The sequence below is a fragment of the Hippopotamus amphibius genome, chromosome 5 (genome assembly GCF_030028045.1).
Source record: "Hippopotamus amphibius kiboko isolate mHipAmp2 chromosome 5, mHipAmp2.hap2, whole genome shotgun sequence".
Taxonomy (NCBI): Eukaryota; Metazoa; Chordata; class Mammalia; order Artiodactyla; family Hippopotamidae; genus Hippopotamus; species Hippopotamus amphibius.
Genome location: NC_080190.1, coordinates 118020857 through 118044124, shown reverse-complemented (window position 1 = coordinate 118044124; position 23268 = coordinate 118020857). Strand labels below are relative to the sequence as shown.

General features: G+C 36.6%; 1 protein-coding gene across 2 annotated transcripts in view; it reads right to left on the bottom strand.

Moving 5' to 3' along the window:
• Positions 1 to 10534, bottom strand: part of MYBL1 (MYB proto-oncogene like 1) — a 34079-nt gene extending 23545 nt beyond the window's left edge. For both annotated transcript variants that reach the window (XM_057737448.1, XM_057737449.1), the window contains exons 1-4: positions 10369 to 10534; positions 1976 to 2081; positions 1577 to 1648; positions 55 to 147 (exon numbers count right to left, since the gene is read on the bottom strand). In XM_057737448.1, the coding sequence (XP_057593431.1) occupies positions 55 to 147; positions 1577 to 1648; positions 1976 to 2081; positions 10369 to 10388 (291 nt within the window). In that variant the 5' untranslated portion in view covers positions 10389 to 10534. The remainder of the gene's footprint in view (positions 1 to 54; positions 148 to 1576; positions 1649 to 1975; positions 2082 to 10368) is intronic.
• Positions 10535 to 23268: the final 12734 nt, after the last annotated feature.

Below are 23268 nucleotides of genomic sequence, written 5' to 3'. Positions count from 1 at the left end.
AGAAAAAAAGCAAGTCCACCTACACGGTGAAAATAAAGAATATGAACATGTTACCCTCTGATCTTCTTCTTTAGTCCAGGGACCCTTTATCAATTCTGGATTTAAAACTTTCTGCCACCGATGCTGGCACTGAAAGTCTGAACGATTCTGAAAGAATTTAGATGATTGTTTTTGAAAAACTGTCTTCCAGAAAGCAAGTGAGCCCAAACTTATCTCTCACAACCTTAAGAAGAAAGTTTTCAAGAATAACGCATTCAATAGCATTCTTTACAAATGTAGTATTTGTTTTCCATGCCTGTGTCCCAAGTCATTTTTAATTAAAGTTGTCAGCATTGCTTACACTATAAATAAAAACAACATACATTTGAAATTAAATTATGTATCTCTCTACTCTGCCTCGTAACACAGCAAAAAGCAAAGCTACAACACAGATACTGCCATAAAGAAATGTACTGATGCATAACAAGGAGTAAACAGACAGCTATACCAAGCAGCTACACGAACTCAAACAACAGAGCAGTCTGGATTCATGCAGTACAGGAGTACATAACTCTACACAATTAAAAAACCTCAAAAGGCATCACTTAGACCACTCATAGTATTTAAAGCATGCTTATAAATGACAACCTCCAAGTTATCAAGAAAAAACTAAATATATCTAGATAGAAGATGTGCACTATATATCAGCTAAACTTTTTAACTGTTGAAGTTCAAAAGGAAAATGAATTTACCAGGATAAAACCTTATGCAGAAATATCTTAAACTCCAGAAATGATTAATAACTGTAGCCTTATTTTAGTCAATTCACGACCTAGTAACCCCTATGTATTATACGGATAATAATAATATTTAACTTTTCATTAGTAATTCAGTTTCCAAAGATATTAGTTCATATACAGGATTACAGATAACTTAGAAGCATATAAATACAAACATTTTATTTACCAATAGCTCTGCCCTGGTGCCTTATGGACTTATTTTCATTCTAACTGAGCATCTTCATTTATAGCTCCTGTACATCAATCCTGATCCATTCTTAAGGCCACCAATTTTTCAAAATAATCAGGCTGTTCCTGTGTGTCCTTGTAGCATCTTCATCTGCTGTTATACCACTGAAGTTAAACTGATAAAGCTAATGTAAACAGCTTTTCTAATTTAGCTTCATTTACTGAACACGTGCTAAATGTCAGGAACTGTGCCAAACATCCTATATGTTACTTCTAATTCTCACAGCAACATAGCTTTTTCTGATTTTATTAATTAGCTACTAAAAGATTTCAATATATTTCACTTCTGTCAAAACGTTTTAACATTTATCAGCAAATATTTATAAAGCCCTACCCAAACCTGGTATCATTTTTTATATTAGTAATCTTTTTAGATTCCTGGATAAACTAACTATGAGAAAATCAGACTTTCTAAGCTTCCAACTGTAGGAAGATCAGAATGAGAGAGAAGTTTTTAGGAAGGAAAACTAAATCTAAAATAATGTAGACACATATTTCTGAAAAACAGCAAGTGTAACCCCATGGCCTAAATTATTCATGTTAGGAATATAAGATAATGTTTCACTTACTTGAAGATGACTAGCAATTAGAGTCCAATCATCAGTTCCATGTTGTTCAACCAACTTCTTTAACTTATCATCCTATTAAAACAGGTATGAAAATTAGAAAGCTTTCCCTCACCCTATTCCCCTATTACTGAATATAGATACTCTCCAATTCTTTCATGTCACATCTGGCGGCCATTTTTAGAAGGACCGAAGTCATTATAACACAAGTTCTTCCATTTACTCAACGGTGTCTGTCAGTCTCAACTTCAACCCGCTACTCACGTATGGTTGAAGAAAAATAATGTGCAAGTTAGTTGATGGATAAACTTTTCTCATGATTTGTTTTTAAGTATCTTCAATATATATATTATTAATCAATAAATATGAGTATGGAATTAATAAATCTTATCACATAGTTACCTCATCTCTTGTCCATTTTACTCTATTCCAGAGTTTCTTCAACCCTTTTTGTTGCGGTACTTCATAATCATGATCAGCATACTGAAGGTCATCATCCTCATCCTCACTGAAAAAAACACAATTGTGAAATCAAGAATTCATTTAAATAGGTGAATTTGATCAGTGAATTTGAATACACAGTTACAACTAAAGAAGCCACTGAGACTAGCAGACATGTGTCCAATGAGATTATTCAAAGAATAAAAAAAATTAAGTCATACAATGCAGAGGAGCTATAGTTCTTACTGACACCAGAGGAATGAAGCTAGATACGTCAGCAGGGGCGAAGTGATAACCTTTACATCATGCTAAGGAGTTTGACCTTTATTCTTTATTTGACCTTTAACCTAAAGAGTTAAAGGAATTTAAGTAAAGGAGTAAGAGACCAGTATCTTGTGTTTCAGAAAAAAATCACTGGCAGGAATGTGGAGAGATGGAGGAAGGAAGACCAATTAGTAATCTTTCACAATAACCCAAGTAAGAAATTATTAGGGCCTGGCAATGATAATGGTAAAATACAAAACACAGTCAGTTAAAAGACACAATGGAAGAAATGAGCCATTTACAACACCACCAACAAAAAAAGTTAAAATGTAGAAATAATTTGAATATACAAGATCAAGTGATAGTAAACAATGAAACTATTATGAGACACAGAAGAACAAATGAAAAAAACATTCAGACCACAATTCTTGGATAGGAAAACAATATTATAGATGTCCATTCTCCATAAATTAATTCATACATTTAGATTAAATGAATAAAAATACCAATAGATTTTCAGAGGAACTCAGACAAGCTGACTGTATAGTTCATATGGAAAAATAAATAAGTATTAGCTAAAAAAGTTCTAAAAAAATAAGAGAGAGAATTAGCACTACCCAATATCAGAATATACTGTAGAGAAACAATAAATAAAACAGAATGGTACTGACACATGAGCAGATACTCAAATCAATGGAACAGAATAGAACATTCAGAAAAAAAACAAAATCCATACAGAAATTTGGTAAATTATAACAGTAACATAAGCGGGGTAAAGATGAACTTTTCAATAAATGGTAAGACACAGGGTAGCTATCTTAAAAAACAAAGCTAAAGTCCTATTTTAAAATAAAAAAATTCAGATGAAGCAAATATTTTACACCTTAAAAAATGAAAACATAATAATACTATAATAGGGTAGAATTCTACTTTTCATATCCTTGAGTAGAAGAAATCTAAATGTGACAAATCAAGAAACCATAAAATAATAAACCACTGAGGTCTTAACAGTAGCAACAGAAAGAAGCACATAAAACTGAGAGATATGAAAAAGGTAGAAACAAAAGGATTTTTCAACTGATGAATCTGAGAGACATGGGAAGAAGACTCAAGGACGACTCCAAAACTTCTGGCTTTGGGAGAATAAATGGAGCTATCCACTGAGATAAGGAATAGAAGGAGAAACAGAACTCTGGGAGGTAGAAGGGAAAGAGGAGAGTAAGCAGTTTGGACTGATTTCAAGGCACTTGAGAAATAAATAGGTGGATGCTAGATATATCTAGAACAGCACTGTCCAATAGAAATAAAATGCAAGCTACATATGTAATTTCTCAGCAGCCACATTTTAAAAAATAGAAACAGGTGAAATTAATTTTAATAATAAATAATACATAACCCAATATATTTTTAAATTTTCAATTCAACATGTAATCAACATAATTACAAAATTTTTTACATTCTTTCCTTCTTACTTAAGTCTTTGAAATCTGGTGTAGCATTGTCCAGGAGGGAAGAGAATACCAAGGGCAAAAGAGAAAAAGAACAAGATGAAGCTGATAGAAACAGCCCAGGAGCAACAAAGTGAATTCCTAGCTACCGACAGAGCCAATCAGAAAAATAAAAATTAAATTAAATTTAAAAAGTTTTTTCAATAAAATAAAATAAAAAGTACATTGCAATTAAGACTAGCCGCATCACAAGAGCTCAACAGCCACATGTGACTAGTTGGCTCTCTCATTAGGCAGAGCAGATCTAGAAGATAACTGTGCACATGAATCTTCTGGTCAGATAAAAGGTCTAGGGTAGACATACAGTTTTGGTAATCACCAGCACACACAGAACAGTTAAAGCCACGAAAGCACAAAACCCCAGAAAAGATGGCAGATCTTTATGATAAACTGAATTAGAGGACTGTGAGTAGTCAGTGGACTGAATAAAGTTATGAGGATCTGAAAATAACATGAGCTAATATTTATTTAATCTTTCTAATTACCAGACATTGTAGAAAATGAAGGCCTAGATTTAACATATACTGTTTACAGATCCTCTGCAGGAACTTCTAATTTCCCTTGATTTGTCAATTCCATAGGACCAAAATTATTCTTATCTGACCAGACACCAAAATCCCCCACCCACCTAACTATGATACCTAACTGCTTCTTTAGTTCAATGCACTTCACAATGCACTTCAATATTCCAATGCTTTCTTCCCTAAAACCAATGTCTATTTTAATAATCTGCCAGTCCTATTTCCATATATGATTGTTTTGTTAAACTATGCTGAAAATAAAAGCACAGCTTTAATTAAATACCTGTTATTTGCAGCCATCTTCAGCTATCAGAAATATCACCTGATCAGCCACGATTAAACTGTAAAATTGGAGATGGTTCAGGATCCAACGAATTCATAAATTTCTAAGAAGGCTAGTAAACCAGATAAAACACCATACTGAAGCTTGCTGTCTCCACTGTACGTACTCATGGCATCTACCCATCCTTCTTAATGCTATCACACTTGCCAACCTTCCCAACCAAATAGTAAATTCAGGAGTGCAAAGACCACGTCTAATACGTTCACCACGCTGCACCAAGCACAGTACCTATCATTCAAACATTTGCAAAATCATCGAATGATCTTGCTTACTCTTTCACCTCCTCCAAGTATTCTGTATTCCGAAATTACCTCACTTCTTCCCAACCCAATCAAAACTTCCACCTCCCTCAATATAGCTGATCTCAAGTTGATATGACAAAGAAAACTTTTTTTTTAAACAAATGAAAATACCTCTAAGAGGAGGTGAAAATCATTCCCATTTATTAAAAAGAACTTTCAAAATCCAAAGGCACCTCCAAGTGGTAGAATTTTAAGAAGCATAACCTGCTGAAACAAACATGAAAAAAATATTCAGTACAGGAGGGGTTCTTTGGGGTGTTTACTAACACTGCCTAATCTTTCCTAGAACTGTGTCCCCTGCAACATTATCACTTCCTGCCATCCCAAACAGCCCTCAGTCATGCTTTTTACAGGTTTCCCCTCTTTCTTCCCTCTCCTCAAACCCCAACAGCTTCCACAACAGCATATTTGAGATTGCTTTAAAAATTAGGTTATTTGGAAACAATTTTTAATTTGGGGACTCACCCATATAAATTTTGAGTATTCACAAAAATATCTATATCACATCTAATCTGTACAAAATTCACCTTAAGGTTCTTATCAAAATATTTTAAAGATATGAGTCCAAAAATGTTATTTTGGTCAAAAGCCTAGTTTCCAAGGAGTAATCTTCCTGAAAATGTGTTCATTTTAACTTTAAAAATCTGCCTTATTTTTTAACCACAAACTTGATTTGTGAGAAATTTCTATTTCTACAAGAGGTTTCATTCTCTGTTTTGCATCAGCATGACCATCATGTTCAGGAAGCTGGGTTTTCTGAGTGGGTGAGTGTGAGGGAGGATTAAAGTAGAATTCTTAGAATCCATCTCTCTACCACAGGGACTTTCCTAGAATCTATCTACCTAACTACTTCTTAGCTTTAGCATTAAGTTATTTCTAGATTATTTAAGTAATTGTTGAAAGGATGATAAAACTTTCAAGTAAGCATGACAGAAAAAGATCCTAGAAACTTATCACTAGCTACAACATAAAGATGCCTGAGAATGCCTACAATTTGCCAAGAAAAACGGGAAGAGATAAAACCCCACAAAAAACCTCACCAATATTCTACTTTCACCATTTCACAATAAAAAGGCCTATTGCTTACTAATGGTTAGACACCATCAAAACAAATCATTATTTTATTTGCTTTGTTTTTTGTTTTATTTGCTTTATTTTTCTGCTTTTTATTTCATTTTTTAACATTTCTGTATTGTAGCACTTGATGCTAGTAATATCTAATAGTTAAATAAAATCAACTTCCTACTATCTATAAATAGATTAACCACTTCTAGACTAGGGTGACTAATCTAGAAGATAGTAAAAATAGGTAAAATTATTTCTCCAGTCACAAAACAAAAATAGAAGAGGAATTTGGTCTCTAAATCTCCACCTAGGACTTGGTTTCCAGAATCACTCTGCCAGTTTCATTTTTTAAGTCAAAGAAAATATTTATTCTATAACTGTCTAATACATAACCCAAGTACTATATTCAAAAACTTCTGTAGATTATGAATGAATAAAGTGATTAGGGAGATTATGAAACAGCAAAATGAAGCTCACATGCACACACACAGAAATACTATGACTCATTAGGCCAGGAAAATGGTTAAGAGTAATTCTACAGTGGGGTGTAAGCTAATAGGATGTGATCGTCATAACTTTCCCTGTGAAATAATGCACAAACTATTCACACGTGGCAATATTAAGATAAAACATTTGAGAGAAGTTCAATTTTAAAGGACATCAATTATTCCATCTAAAAAGAGTAAAACGAGGTATGCCAAAGGAAGAATTTGAAATTTTTTAAATTTATTTTTATTTGAATAGAAACTACTGATTTGAAATTAGAGAAATATCAGTAGTTCTATAAAATTTGCTCTAGTAAAATCACTTCAACTTGATAATATTTTAAATCAAAATGCATCAAGCCTGAATATTTTCTCATGATCAAAAAATACATCTTTATTATACTATCTTGACAGGATAACTGTGCATTGTTTTAAGTTCAATGCAAGTTCGAATGCAAGGTATGAAAATTTACCAGTTTGATTTAATAAAGTGAAAACAGGCCACCCAGTGGTTAATATGATGTACTGCATACATGAATATTTTATTTTATTTCCAAATCTGGACTGCAAACTAGCATCACTATAGTAAGACAAATTCGACTTCATTAGACCATTAATAGCAATGATGAAATAAAACTGAAGGGAGTTCTACCTAGCTATCCATAAACAAAAACAATGCGAGAACATTTCTATTTTATTCCATTAGTGTTTGTATATTTTTAAATGAGGAAAGATTACAAAAGAGTTCAAAATAGGAAATATATTAAAGCTAGGTGGTACCCTATAGACCACAAAATCCAAACACCTTATATTAAGAGACAAGAAACTGGGATATAGAGTTTACCTGCTTTCCCCAAACAATACTGCTAGTTAATTACAAAGCCTATTAAAAAATCAGTTCTCATACTTCAGTATTCTTTCATCCACAACCATCTTGCTAGAAACCAAACAGTAAAACTGCTTCCTATGCACACACATACCCCACTGAAAAACATCTTCCAGTTCAAGAGTTGGCTTTTGTCTCTCCAGTTTAGTGTAGTCACCAGTCATCTCAAGAGTAAATACCTGAATCTGCTACTACTTAAACAGGCCTTCTAGCTTCTAAATGACATTTTTTAAAGCTTATTTTTAAGAGTGTAACTTGCTTTTAAAATCTAAAATTAATTACTTAATACACAACTATGGTTAAAAAATCAAATACATGTGAATAACAGATATACAAATTTTAGTATTGCCTGTAAATTGTCATTAAAACCCCCCAGTGGGATCTAAAACTATTTAAAGTCAAAACACTAAGTAAACCTTTTCCTTTATGTAAATCTAGGTCAGAGATACTACAGCTATCTTAAACAAAGGTCAAAAGAGCTAACATCCTTCAGTTGCTTCAACCTGAGGTAACAGTTTTTTACTCCTTTTATTTTTTTTTCAGATCATACGAGAAAGGTTATTACAGGATTTATGCCTGTAGTCTTATGCAAAACTTTTATACAGCAAAGTACAGTTTTCAATCAAATATTTAAATGGTTATATAGCAGAGATTTTAAAGTGACTGAATTATGTCCTTTCTCATTCAACTATAAATTAGGTTCATATTTATTAAGATATTTAGTTAAAGGCACGAGACTAGACTTTGACCGATAGATTATTTATCCTTCAAAACATTTCACATTCTATTATTTTCTAAGATGTCATATTTATATGTGTAAGAAATAAAATTTAGAGCACAAAACACATTCAAGTATGAAGACCCTAAGAAATACACCATTCAGAGACAATAATTTCTCACCGCATCTTCTACTTGTATACGCCTATAGAGTGCAGCTTCAACCCACAATTAATTACTTCAGACTTATGACTCTTTCAATCATTCTATAATACATTTCAATTAATTTATACAGCTGACACGAATACAAGTCAACAGTACAATTAATGTTTAGATCTCAAAGCTCGTAGTATTGTCAAAAACAAAATAACTTATATAGGCAACTTAATCATTAAATCACTTCTTTCTTAGCCTATTATTATGAAGCGTACACAAATTATGGACAGAAAAACTAACAGAAGAAGGCAGGGTTCTGACATTCAAGCATCCATGTCTAACCATAACTAACTGCTGATGACAGCATTAGCCAAGAACCTGTTTCAAGTAAGATTAACATCAATACTGATAAGTAGATAATGCCACAGACTGAATATAAACACACTTCTGTTATTGAGTTGACAATATTCATTTGTCACCTTGCGTAATAAAGGTATATTTAAAAATTCAAAAGTAAAGGCCTAAACCAGTACCTCAGTAACTACAGTTACAGGAGCTTTTAATATCTATCTTTTCTGAAGACTGGTAAATCAATTGGGTCCATGATGTTCTAGAGCAGTAATTCTTATCTGGGTGATTTTGACTCACAACAGACATTTGTTAACGTCTGGAGACATTTTTGATTGTCACACCTGGGGGAAGTGGAGTGTTACTGGCATCCACCAGGACCGGGTAGAGGCCAAGGATGCTTCTAGATATTCTACAAAGCACAGGACAGCACACCCCCTCCTCCCGGTCCTGCCTTCACAATACAAAAATTATCTAATCCAAAATATCAACAGTGCCTGGGTTGAAAACCCTCTTCTAGAGAAGTGTGTGTGTGTGTGTGTGTGTGTGTGTGTGTGCGCGCGCATGCACGCGTGTGTGTGTGTAGATGTGTTCCACCTCAAGAGTTTGATCTATTCTGTAGTTGCTACCAAATAATAATCTAACAAGGACTTACATTCTATGCTGATTTCAGCAAAAATATCTTAACATACAGCAGGTGCTTCATAAACGAATGGAGCAACAAATATTATGTGTAGTTACTGCCAATTTTTAACAGAAATCTGCAATGAATGAAGCTAGCACTAAATTTCAACTTGGGAAATACACCTCTAGTTGAGACTTTGAGGCTGTGGATCTGGATAAAACCATTTGGAAATCCTGTCAAACATATTTTTATGTTTGTTTAGTAATACTGACAACTAAAAGACACTCTCCTTTTTTGTCATCTAAGTGATTCCTACACACAATTTAGGAGCAGCTACTATAGTGACATATAAATAAAAATGAGATGCATAATTTCCAACCAAAAAAATTTTCAACCAAAGAACCGTGCCCTACCTCTGTGCAACACTTAGGTACAGTCAGAGCCCAACAGACACACAAAATATTAAGTGAATCAAACACATTGTTTTATTTTAAAGATCAAGCTACTGGTGGTAACAGTGTGGCATCTTCCCAGTAGAAAATATTAAAAATATACACATAAAACTGAGAATATGGGTATGGTAATTACAGTAAACATCAAAAAAGGCCCTCTCTCCTCAGCTATTTCTCAGAGGACTTTCACACCTCTCAAGGTAGCAAAGATGGCAGAGGTGTGCCCACCCAGGTTTATCACAGAGATCCTATTTTTAACTGGTCCAGTAATTCAGAGAAAAAGAGGCCCTCTGAACACCATTTTCAGGTCGTCCAGGCAGGACACTACCACTTTCATCTAAAGAGCGTATTCCCTGAAAGCGCACAGACTTACCTACCAACAAACTCCCACCAAAAAGTGGCTGTGAGCGTTTGGGGGTCTGGACGTGCGCTGTGGGGAGAACAGACTCCAAGGAGCAACCTGGGCATCTGTTACTCACTTTCTGAGTCTCAAACACACTGGTCCCCAACTCTCCACACGCCACGGTTGCGCTCCGGCCAGCGGGCCGAAGCGGCTGTGGAGCAGCGCGAAGGAAAACCTCTGCCCCGGCTGGGGAGGGCCCGGCGGGGAAGCGGCGGGAAAGGAAAGGGAATGCGAGCCGAGATTGTGCCGACAGGCCTGGACGAAAGAGATGTCACCCACCTGCGCGACCTCTTCGCCATCCTTCAAGTACCGCATAGGCGCGGGCTGGGCGGGGACGCAGCTCAGCCTCCTCCAGCGTCAGGCGAATGCTCCTTCTCCCCGACCCTCCCGCCGCTTCCCTCAATCCCTCTCCGAGAAGGCCGAGTGCGGAACGCGCGCCCCCGGCAGGGCAGGACGGACGGACGGAGGGACGGACCGCGACCCGTCCCTGGCCCGCAGCGCCGCTCCTAGCCCTGGCCCGGCCCGGTCAGGGATGCCCCCAACATGTCAGCAGGCGCGCTCCCGCCCTCCGCCGGCCCCTCCCGCCGCCTCTCAGCCTCCTCGCCGCGGTCCCAGCGCGGCTCCGCCACGGGCGCCGACCCCCGCCCTGTCCCCGCAGCGAGCAGCGCTGCAGGGATCGCAGCCTCCTGCAGGGTTTTGTCCGCACCGCCGAATCTCGCGCCCAGCCTCCCTCAAGAGCCGCCGTTTGAATCTGCGCACGCGGCCCCAATCCTCATTGGCTGCGGCGGCCGCACGCGGGGGGACGAGGGCGGGGCGGGGAGAGCGCGCGCGACTGGGGGCGGGGCTGGGGAGCTGGAAGCCGGGACTGGAACCCGCGGGAGTCGGGGAAAGGAGCTGGGAGCCAGGGGGTGGGGCCGCAAGCCAGGCTCGCGCGTCTAGCAGTGACAGCACCCGGAGCGCGCCGAGCGCCGCACCCGAGGGGGGCGGGGCGTCGGGGGCCGCGCGGCGCCTGCTGGGAAAGCGAGTTCCCGGCCGGCCGAGAGGCGTGTCCGGAAGCGGCGGCGAGAGGCCAAGCTTCCCGCGGTTCGCGGACCGCGTCCCTGCGGGTTGGGCAGTGCCGGCAGCCGGCTCTCGGCCACCGCTCTTCACTCTTTGGGTGCATTCCTCCTCGCTAGTTAGGAGGCGCGGTCTTCGGACTGGACACAAGTCTAACCGTAAAATATGCGCGTCCGTTATTGTTTAAGCAAAATCACGAGTTATTTTTGCCAAACTTCGTAGCTACTGAGCTAGCGAAGACTCTAGCAGGAAACCGAATATCAAGAATGAGCGGGAGTGTGACAGGTGGAAAAAGGTTTTAGCTGGACACGTGTTTAGAACGAGAAAGGGAAATAATCCGGATCTGCGGCTGGCCATGCGAGTGCTTAATCCCCTCCCCGGCTCTACGGGAAATAACTGCTGTGCGCGGTGAAGGAGCCCTGATCCAGGAGACGAATGCAGGGAGACAGGAGCGGACTGGGAATTCCGCCCAGATAAATGAGTACCGTAGTCAACAGCAGAAGGTGACCTTCCTTCACAGGAGAGACGGCGGGGGTGGGGCGGCGGGGGGGAGACTGCACTGGAGAAGCTTCTGGCAGTTACAGCTACTCCAGAGGTTTCCAGTCTAGTAACTGCGAACAGCTCAGTTCGAGTAGCATTAAAGCAGATTAGCTGCAGTAACGATTAGAAATGGTAAAGGGATCCACATTTGCAAGGTAGCATGCTCTACTGCATAGAGCACGAAACCACAGGTTAATATTGTAGCAAACTTACATTTTGCTATTTTGAAAGTTTACGCATCAATTTTTGCAAATCAGAGATGCAGGTGCAAATATGAATTAAGAGGAGCTTGCATGCACTACTTTCAAAACTTAAACACCTGCCTTTTTATAGTTCCTTTTTCTCAAGGTATGGGTTCTGGGAAGGTGAAACAGCTCTTGTTTCAAATCATCCCTTACTATGTTGCTAGTTCACTTAAGAAAGAAAGAAAAAACCCCCTAATTTAGAAAGTAATGTCGTTTGAAAACAGTGTTTTCTTTCCTCCTGGGTCATACATTACTCCGCTTATTTACATCCTCACAGGAAGCAGAGTTTCTACTATATTTTAGGCTATGGTCAGTTTTATACAGAATACCTTTTTAGAGCTTGAAGAGAGTTATTTTAGATTTTGACAGCAAACTAAGTCCCTCATTTTAGAGATAGAGAAAAACATAATTCCTCGGAAAGATAACATCGCAAGTTCATTTAAATTAGTTACCAAAAAAAGTGTGGAATTAGAGTGGTTCACAGTCGTTTGAGTACACATACTCATATATTAAACCTGTGACTTGGGGGTTTTTTAATCAAAACATTTAATTAAGAATTTTTATTCAGAGTATATAAAGAACTCTTAAAAACTCAATAATGAGAAAAAAAGAAGCAATTAAAAAAAGGTCAAAAGATTAGAGCAGACATTTCACCAGAAAAGATAAACAAATGGCAAATAAGCATGAAAAGATGCTCCACATCATTAATCATTAGAGAAATGCAAAGTAACACTACAAGGAGGTACTACTACTACACAGCTATTAGAATGTGGGGGAGGGGAAAACTACAAGTGTCGGTAAAGACGAAGGCACTGAGCAAATATAACTTTCATACATTGCTGGTAGGAATGAAAATGAAACAGCGACTTTGGAAAACAAATGTTTACAGTGGCTTTATTTGTAATTATCAAAAGCTGAAAACACAAGGAACAAGGTCACATATTTACTCCTCAGCCCCCAAGTATTAGTCTTGAATAGTCTGTTAATGCTTCTCAAGTCTCTCTACAGAAGTATAGAGGAGAACATCAAGTGGAGGCAGGGGTTGGGGACAAGTGCTGGAAATTTCTTTGAAAACTGTCTTATTTTTAAAAACTCATTTTTATAGTTAAAAATAAGTTTTAGATTATGTACTAATTTGGACTTACCCTGGTGGCGCAGTGGTTAGGAATCCGCTTGCCAATGCAGCGGACAAAGGTTTGAGCCCTGGTGCAGGAAGATCCCACATGTCCTGGAGCAACTAAGACCCTGCGCCACTACTGCTGAGCCTGTGCTCTAGAGCTGGTGCTCCGCAACAAGAGAAGCCACTGCACTGAGAAGCGTGCACACCGCAACAAAGAGTAGCTCCCTGCTTGCCACAACTAAAGTCCTCCAGCAGCAACGAAGACCCAACGCAACAAGAAAGAAGGAAAGAAGGAAGGAAGGAAGGAAGGAAGAGAAAAAGTTTTAAAAAAAGAATCTCAGAGAAAATAAATAAATTATATACTAATTTATTTTCTTACTCCAAATCTTTAAGTAAATTGCCTCATTATTATTAAATAAATGAGCAGAAGGTACACCATGCTCATCCTTCACCTGGCTGCACCACCTTCTTCTTAGCCTCCTACAAAGGCCAAATATTCCAAAGGTTTGCTAACATTAGTTTGAAAAGCTTATGCTGGTTTAATACGGTACCTAATAGACTATAGTTTTAATAGAGCTGTATCAACCATTCCCATAAGTAAGTTTTTGTCTGTTCTATTTATTGTTAGAGCCCCAGTCCCTAGAATAGTGATACACCCAGATGCCCAATAGATATAACTGTAGAATGAATGGAAAAATATAAATAAGTACATGAGTAAATATTTATGCTTACAGGGATGCAAAAAGTACAAATTAAACCAGCTTTGAAATACCATTTTATGAGTACTGAGGTAGCAAAATTTTCTAAATCATGTCAACAAATTTGAATAATTCCTTGATGTTAGTAGTGAAACTGGTACAATCTTTTTGGAAAGCAATATAGAGCAAAAGCCATAAATAGCCTTTGACAAAAATTTAACTTTAGAATATAATTCAATACAAGCAAAAAGGAGGTGCTTCAGTGCTTATAGTAGTGTATTCTATTAGAACCCCAGTTTGGAAGCATTCACATTTTGAGACTAGTTTAAATAGTTCGTCAGCAGGAAAACACAATTATATAGCCCATAACAATAGTATAATATTAAAATAATGCCATTAAATGGCTATTACGCTACTAGGCCCTTCTAGGTGCTTCACATGCGTTAGTCTTAGGTAATACCCACAACTTCTATCATTGTAACAACCCTATGAGATAGGTACCATTATTTTCATCCACTTTATAAATGAGGAAAATTGGGCACCAAAAAGTTAACTTGTCCAAGGGCATACAGTTGCAGAACCAAGATTCGAATTAGAAACCAAACTCTCAATCACTCTACTACCTTAATATCTATAGGCATTCAACTATAAGCATAGTGTAGGTGCAGAGATAGTGCGATGTAGTGCAAAGAAATAGCAGAACTGTATGATTAGTATGATGTCATTTACATGAACAAAAGCTCAAGGGGTGTGTGTTTGTGGGTATGTGTCTAACAGTCTAGAAAAGGATCTATGAAATACACACCAAACTGCTGAATGGTGTTTTACTTTGGAGAAAGAAATAAGATGGGAGCAGGACAGGCTTTAACTTTTTACCATATATACTTTTGTATTATTTGACTTTAAGGCATAAATTCATGTTTCTTTTTTAATTTTTTAATTTTAAAAAATTAGTTGATACTCAACTCTAAAAATTGTTGAAAATCCTAGAAGGAAATAGCACAAATACGGTATATGAAACTTGTCCCAGTATTGATAATGCTAAATAAACATGCTTTGGCAGAATAATGAAATCATATATTATGTATTCAATATGAAAACCAAAATCAGGTTTAGAACTCTATTTTGAATACCTAAATGTATGGTCCAACCTCTGTCTTTATTTTATGTATGTATGTATGTATGTATGTCTGTGTCAGATCTTCATTGCTGCACACAGGCTTTCTCTAGTTGCAGAGAGCGGGAGATACTCTTCATTGCAGTGGCTTCTCTTGTTGTGGAGCACAGGCTCTAGGCGTGCAGGCTTCAGTAATTGCCACATGTGGGCTCAGTAGTTGTGGTGCACAGGCTTAGTTGCTCTGTGGTATGTGGGATCTTCCTGGACCAGGTATCGAACCTGTTTCCCCTGCACTGGCAGGCAGATTCTTAACCACTGCCCCACCAGGGAAGTCCCTAGCTGAGGGTTTTAAATGAAGGATGGGAACTCCAAGTTAAGGGACAGGGTACTCAGAGCATTGAAAAAGAGAGATAATTTACCAGCATATCACAAAATCCTTAAGGCAGGGTTGTCGCTCATCTGTGGGAAACATGGCATTTGCCAAGATAGGAATGTGTGTGCTTCTCCTCTACAATCCTAAATTTTCTACCTCTATTCTCAATGTTATCACCTCTCACTTTATCAGGGACAATCATCTATCTTGTCTTTATTTCAGCCTCCTCTTCTCCTCTGGCCTAGCGCATCCAGGCAGTCCCAAAGGGAACAGTGAATTCGTGAAATTTTAGGGGAATTTGTGGTTATTGAAGGTCATTACTGCCATTTAGAGTGCCGGGCCTAGGAAACATAAGACTCTTGCAGTGTCTGAGACAGTCCTGCACAAGGAAGAATTAGGTTGAATTCCATTCAAAGTTCAGCCAGACAGTAAGTGAAAAACCTAGTGATCATTATTTAAGCCTAGATCCAACTCCTTTTTACTTATAAACACAAGTACACAAATATTGGGGGATTTTTGCACTGTTTTAAAATATACGGAATATTTCCAGAAATACAACTACTATGTAAACCAGGGGAAGATTGTATTTATATTTTATTTTATTTTATTTTATTTTATTTTATTTTATTTTATTTTATTTTATTTTATTTTATTTTAAGCAAGAGTCATTTCCCTGTTTTAGAAAATCACACCATTGAAGGTATTAAGACTCACGATTTTGTCACTAATACAGCCCGCTGATATCTGTATTTATAGCTACTGAGTTCATGGTGAGTCTACGTATGTATCAGTTGGATTAGTTGTGCTTGAGAGTGGTTTTATTATAAATCTCTTCTGTTTCTCCTCATATTATAGGTAGAACATTAAATTGTTTTTTTTTTTTAATTGTAAGTTATCTATGAATTTTATCTTAGTAGGGCATAGGGACTAGAATATATTATTATAAAAGGGGGATATTGGCTCCAGTAGGGTTGAAAATATTGATCTAAATATTATCAAAAATTATCTAAAATCCATCCATCCTTCCCTTTACCCTGTATCTGTAGTATTCTGTTCTTCCCTTTCAGTCAAACTTTTTTTTCCTTTGGCTCAAACTTCTTAAAAGGTATCTTGACTTCACTACCCAATTAGTCTTTAGTCCTTTCACAATCTAACCTTTACCACCACCATGCCACTGAAATTGTGGCTGTAAAAGTCACCAAACCCTGTTAAATCCAGTGGACACTTGAAGAAAAAAATCAATTTTGCCTGAACTGTCTGCAGCATTTGACATCATTACTCCCTTTTGTTTGAAACTTCCATCCCTTCTTTTCTGTGATATCACCTCCATGATTTCCATCCCTCAAACTCCTTTACAAGCCTCTATTCTGCCTGTTCCTTAAAAGTTGGCATTCCCCAAAATTGCATTTTTAGCTCTTTTCTCACTTTACACTCTTTTCCCAGGCAATCTCATCCACTCCTATGATTTCAGTCATATCCTATGATTCACAGATCTGTACTTCGAAACCCCACCCCTCCTAAACTCCATCTCTCTCCACCTAGAAGCACTAAACACCCCAAATTCAACATGTCCAAAAATGGGGTTCACTTCCTACCCAGCAATGTATAATTACTCCTGTATCCAATTCCAAATTAGTAGCACCACCATCCAGCCTCTCAAATCGGAACCTGTGAGTCCAGATTGACTCTTCTACTCTCCTTTATCCTCTTCTCTCCATTCTCACTGCCAGAGGATCAGTTCAGGCCCCCATCTCTCATCTAATTGCAGCAAGTCTGTTAACTGATCTCTCATCCCAACCCAGTATATCCTCCACTTGGCCACCTGAGGGATCTTTTAAAGCATAAATCTGTTTAAATCACAATTTCTGCCTTGGGAAAGTTCCAACTTCTAGTCAGTGTCTCAGGTGGAAAAAAAAAGCCCATCTCATTCTGGCATTTGGGATCACTTCAGCTGTTTATTAACTTAGTCAAACTATATATTAAAGCAATTATGGCTATAGAACATATTTTGAATATATAAACCTTGATAACATAAAAGTAATAGTATAGCTAATAAAAGGAAGGGGAATGGAAAAATAAGGGACATGAGAAAGTATAGAAATGTTAATTTCCTCATTTTATATAATGGAGAGTTAAGAGGTAATGTCTAAAATTGATGGCTCAATAAATAGAGACATAAATATATTATATAAAGTTATAAAGATAACCTAAAAAGAGCAATGGGACTCAGCTTGTACTGTCTGAAGTTGATAAATCAAGAGATGAGACCTGTCAGCATCTTACTTAAATTTAAATTACAGAGTTCACCACCAAAAGAGAAATGGTTGATTTAGCAATTGAGATGGGGCAGCTGGGTGTTTTTCTGTAATTAAAAATTTTTTTTAACCATGTACATGCATTGCCTTGAGAATAACTTTTTTTTAAAGATTTTTTTGATGTGGACCATTTTTAAAGTCTTTATTGAATTTGTTACAATATTGCTTCTGTTCTATGTTTTGGTTTTTTGGCTGCAAAGCATGTAGGATCTTAGCTCCCCAACCAGATATCAAACCCACACCCCCTGCATTGGAAGGTGAGTTCTCAACAACTGGACCGCCAGGGAAGTCCCAAGAATAACTTTTAAAAGGAAAACAATTAAGGCCAATTTCAAGGAAAACATTTACAGATTACTTCTTTTTCAGATTTTGATTTTTCTAATGACTGCACCAAAAATAAATTTAATAACATTAAGTTTACTGTACAAAAGAAAAAGCCAAATTACTTGCTATAAGAAAGATAAAATGATAATCAACTTGAAAAGCAATATTGTAAGCACAACTTAAGATATACATTGGTTATTAGCCACTTAGTACTACTGCTTAATGGAGACGGAAAAGGTGACACACAGGGACAGGGCCATGAGAAGCTAGAAGAAGAAATGGGACCAATCTTTCTATAATCCTGGTAATGTAAGGTCAGAATAATTGAGGGCTTCTAGCTTCTAATTTGATTCTTGCTTTACTGTTTTGTTTACATTTTTTGTTATGCATCTATGCATCTAATTTACACCAATCATATTCAATAGCAGAGATACCTTTTAGTTTCAAAGGATATGCTCATGTTCCTGAAGTGGTTTTATACACTGAATTTAGAATCTCAGTCTCTGTTGCAATTTGTTTCCCTTTCCTTAGCAACCGTATTTGCACAAGTTTTCTCAATTTTTTTCATCCTTATCCATTCAACTGGATCACCACCCTCTCACAGGAAGGATTTGGGGTCTAAAGTATGGCAGACATAAGCATCCAACTTAATTTTGCTTGATGTACTGACTTAAGTAAATATTTTTGGAAGTTTTGAGTCTTACAATTTGATTTTTAAACATCCTATTGTTTAGGTCTCAGTTAATACATCACCTCTTGGGAAGCTTTCTCTAACCACTAGCAGGTCAGGGTAGTTCCTCCTGTGGTGTAATCCCACACCACTCAGTATTCACCCTAAATCTGCACTTGCTTATCTAAATGTCTCTCTTCTTCACTAAAAATATAAGTATAATGAAGGCAGGAAGTATGTCTTTCTCACCATTTTATTGTTCCTTATGCTTAGCAAAATACCTGGCACATGATAGATTCCACAGAAATGTTTTCTAGGTGCAATGTGTGTAAGCCTGTGAAGTATACTTTGAGAAACATCACTTTTGGGGAACCTTGCCAACCAAAGCCACAGATCCACTTAGTAAATGACAATAATTATTCTAGATTCTTGAAATGAGGCTGTTGGACTTTAATCTAACCAACGATTCTCACATTTACCCAGATCAACCATATAAGAAATTCTGAAATTCTTCCTTCAAGTACCTTCAGATTTGGAGGAAGGAAGAAAACAAACCCAAAGAGGGAAGAACTTGGGGCAGAGGATTGGGGTTCAGGAAGGGGACTTGTAGGAAGTAAAACTAAAGCCAGGTACTATACACTGAAATCAGCTCAAACCAAGTTGGCGTACCTAAAAGCAAGCTAGATTTAACAATAGCTGTTTGTAAAAATGTATGTGACATATTTATATATATATATATATATCTCACTGTGCTGTACACCTGAAAATAACACATTGTAAATCAACTATACTTCAATTAAAATAAAAGATGTGACCACCAAATTTTACTCCTTTGCTAAATAACAAATATATCACTGAGGTTAAGAGCACAGGGTCTCTTTATGGAGTCATAAACATCGAGGTTTAAATGCCAGCTCTGCCATTAACTTCAGGACCTTGGATAAACTACCTAACCTACCTGAGCCTGTTTCCTGAAAGATGAAAAAAATTATGGTACTCAACCACAAAGTGCTGTTTTGAGGGCTAAACTAATTATTGCATGTGTTTTGCCTATTGCCTGGATGTACAGAAAGGATCACTAAATGATAGTTATTATGGTTGTGTTTCTTGCTTGTCTCCATTACTGGGATGTAAATTCTAAGAGCCACATGGAAGTTGTCTCCCTTAGAACTGTTTCCCCCGTTCCTAGCAGTCTGGCATTTGATGGGTGCTTAATAAATAGTTTTAAATGAATGAAGGACTCAAGTATAATATGCTGATCATAGAAATCAAATGTAAAAATAAGTATGAGGTAGACCTCATACTATACATGTTTCTCTCTATACATGTAACTGACAAACAGGAATAATCCCCCCAGATTCTCACACTAGCTATCAGTTTTTAGATAAAGAATTATGTGGTATGATAAATGGAACAAAGACAGGTTTCCAAACAGGAAAGAGTACACATTTGAAGAGCCCATAAGTTTGTCACCTCAGTATACCATATATAGTTTAGAAAAAAGACTTACTTCAATTTTTAATATACATTTTTAATGATTAGAAACAACCAACTATGCAGTCAGAATTGCAGTTACTGGGGTCTGAAAATGCCAGTCAATTAAAATAAAATCCATACTGAACTGTCATAAGTGTCTTAGTCACTGAAGTTTTTGAGAGCTCCAAACTATGTAGTATGTGACCAGTGACATGCATGTATAAGACCTCAAGTCCAAGTTTGGGACAAATGTAGCCAAATCACAGAGCAAAGCTAATTGTGTTTAGTTAACTTGGGGTTAATACCCATGTCATTTGTCCCATGAGCACTATGCCTTCAGCAAGTGAGACCACAATGATGTGGTCAGCAGAACCAGAGGGTGACAACTGTAAAACCAGTTTATAGTAGAAATGGAGGTCTTGAAAGGCTCCGTGACTTGCCTTAGGCCACAGAGCAAGTTACTCACAGAGCAGAGACTGTCAGTTCTCCAGATTTTCAATGTTGCATGTGGTCATAAAGCTCTTGAATAAATACTTGAACCACATAACCATTCAGTTTTTAGCTCATTAAATCCACAAATAAAACATTTTAACTTAAAACTATTTAAATGTATGCCCTATGTATGATTTATCCCACTTAAATGGCAGCTGAGCTGTACTGAGCTACTTTGATGTGTAAATAACAATAACAGCAAACATTTTAGTGTTTACTATATGTCAGGCACTACTCTAATCATCTGGTAAGTGTTAACTGGTTTTGTCCTCACAAAAACCCCCAGGAGTAGATGTCATTATCATCCTCCCAGAGAGGAAACTGAAGCACAGAAGTCACATAGTAAGCAGCTGCCAGGACTCAGATCTGTAAGTCTGATGTCTGAGGCTATCCTCTGACCACTAAGTTAAACAGTCTGCTCTAACAAAATGGACATTAAAACTTAAAAGTAAATATCAGTTGTGTTGATTGCTAAGCTATACAAATGTAATTTAGTACTATTTTCCATATTTCCCTTCATTTCCTCATTATCTCTAACCAGTATTTTTTAAAAAAACAGCACAAAAACAAGTTCTCTCTTTATTAGAACATATCTTTGTTCTGTCTTTAAATATTCAGTAAGCATCACATGACCCAATTATGTAATATGTCTAAGGAAATTTTGCTTACTCTTTTCTAGTTGGGTCCATTTCATTTGCATTGAAATCTGCACTAAGAGGAGAAATCACTGTTCTTATATGCTGTCCCACTGAAGGAAGTTTTTAAATAAACTTTATTATACTAAGAATTCCTTTATAAAACTGAACTACATTTTCATGCATTATCATAAGTAGGTATAATTCCAGGAAACTAAAGAATAAAAAAAATATTTTGAAAAGCTAATATGGAGAAGTTGAGGGGGAAATCAGTATGTATTAACTTATAGTTTTATTATTGATATAAAAGAAAACTTCAAATACTGTACAGTGAGGTGTGCTGCAGAACTCTAGATAGATATAATACACTATTACCAACTATTTATTCCTCAAGTGTAATATATACAGCAATCGTAAAATCAGAAAATAATGCATAACAGCCAGTGCCTTAGGGATGGTAGAACATCTATACTATTTTATTGAGCAGTTAAAGCACTTGCTATTTAATTTTTTCTAACTATTTACACTATTACACTTATTTTTACATATTCTAAACAACACTTCCCTCCAAAAAGTAGACTCTCCAGCTCTTGGCACTAATTCTTTAAGTCAAATAAACCTGAAAATATTGACAACCTTTTCACTCTTATTGCTCTACCACAGGCATAAAGGCTCAGGAAGGGACTTGTGCATTCTAAAGAAAAGTTTGCAATACCTTAAAATTTTAAATACTAAAGTAATTGATACTCACAAGCAGATAACATCAACTAAAACTTTTTTTTACTAGTTTCCTTTTCTTTTACAAGAGAATAATCATCGTATTATTATACTACAAAAGCACGTAGACGCCATAATTTAAAAAATTAAATGTCAGATATACAAGTAATGGCATTTTCTCCAATAATTCACAATTTTTACAATTTCTGGTATTTTGGAACAAATGTTAAAATTCCCACGATCATTAAATATGAATTGAAACACTTAGCATCTCAAAGAATTATTAAGAATGGCAGAACTTACAACTTACAATTAACTATAAATCTTACATTGGTGATATAGCTCCCCTTTTGTTATTTCTTAAGTAGACATTCTACTGTGGTATGTTTTCAATTGAACAGTTCTGGTTTGAAAAATTAAGTATATTGTGAAGAGCCTTGAGGTTATGCAATTTTATTAAATTACATGATAACCTTGAAATGTAGGATATATCTACTCCAACTAACTTTAGAGTATGTATCTCACTACTACTGTTATAAAAGATGATTTTAAATTCATATTAAGATGAGTGGAATTTAATTTTACTTTGCAAAGGCTTTTATGAAAATCTTAATATGGAAACCTTGTTTTGAGAACCATCAATCTCTCAAAATCTCCTCTGCAGTATTTTATGTATGGGCAATTAAAATTCCTGTTGAAAAATGAAGACAAAATAGTATTGATATTCTGAAATAAACATTTTATGATATTTTCACTATATTGACCAAAGCTTAATTAAAGACAGAAGTTAACAAGTTTATTTCATACCTAAAGGTTATTAGTGAGGTCTAAATTTTTTAGAGAAACGTTCACTAGCAGCCAGTTATTAATAGGTAACTACATAAAATAATACTGTTATAAACTTTGCATTTAGTAGCTAACATGTGATGTCAGTACAATTCTTAAAAACCTGTCATTAGTAATATGAGTTGCTAGCAAGTGATCTTCCCTGAGGTAAGAGAACATATGCAAAAAGTTTGCTAATTTCCAATAAAGTTAGATTCTTAAAAATAATGGCAATAAGGACCCATGTGGCTGGGAATCATAGATGCATTTCAAATTGATATCTTAATTGCAAGTAGTGGGCTTGATTGCAAAAACCAAACTAAAAATCATCAGAAGATACAAAGCAAATTTCACAGTCAATAGCACTTGTTAAAATTTCTCAGGTCTTTAGCTTAACATTTTCCAATAAAATCCTGAAATATAGTGAAAGGAGAGAAAATGGGCTTAGCCTTGCTCTTTAAGTAGTTCCTGAGTAACCATTCCCTTGGTCATTATCGTCTAGCTCATAATATTTGACAGTGTCTTGTTTTCTTCAATTTCAACCAGTTTCTCACGACCAGTATTCTAAACACATAT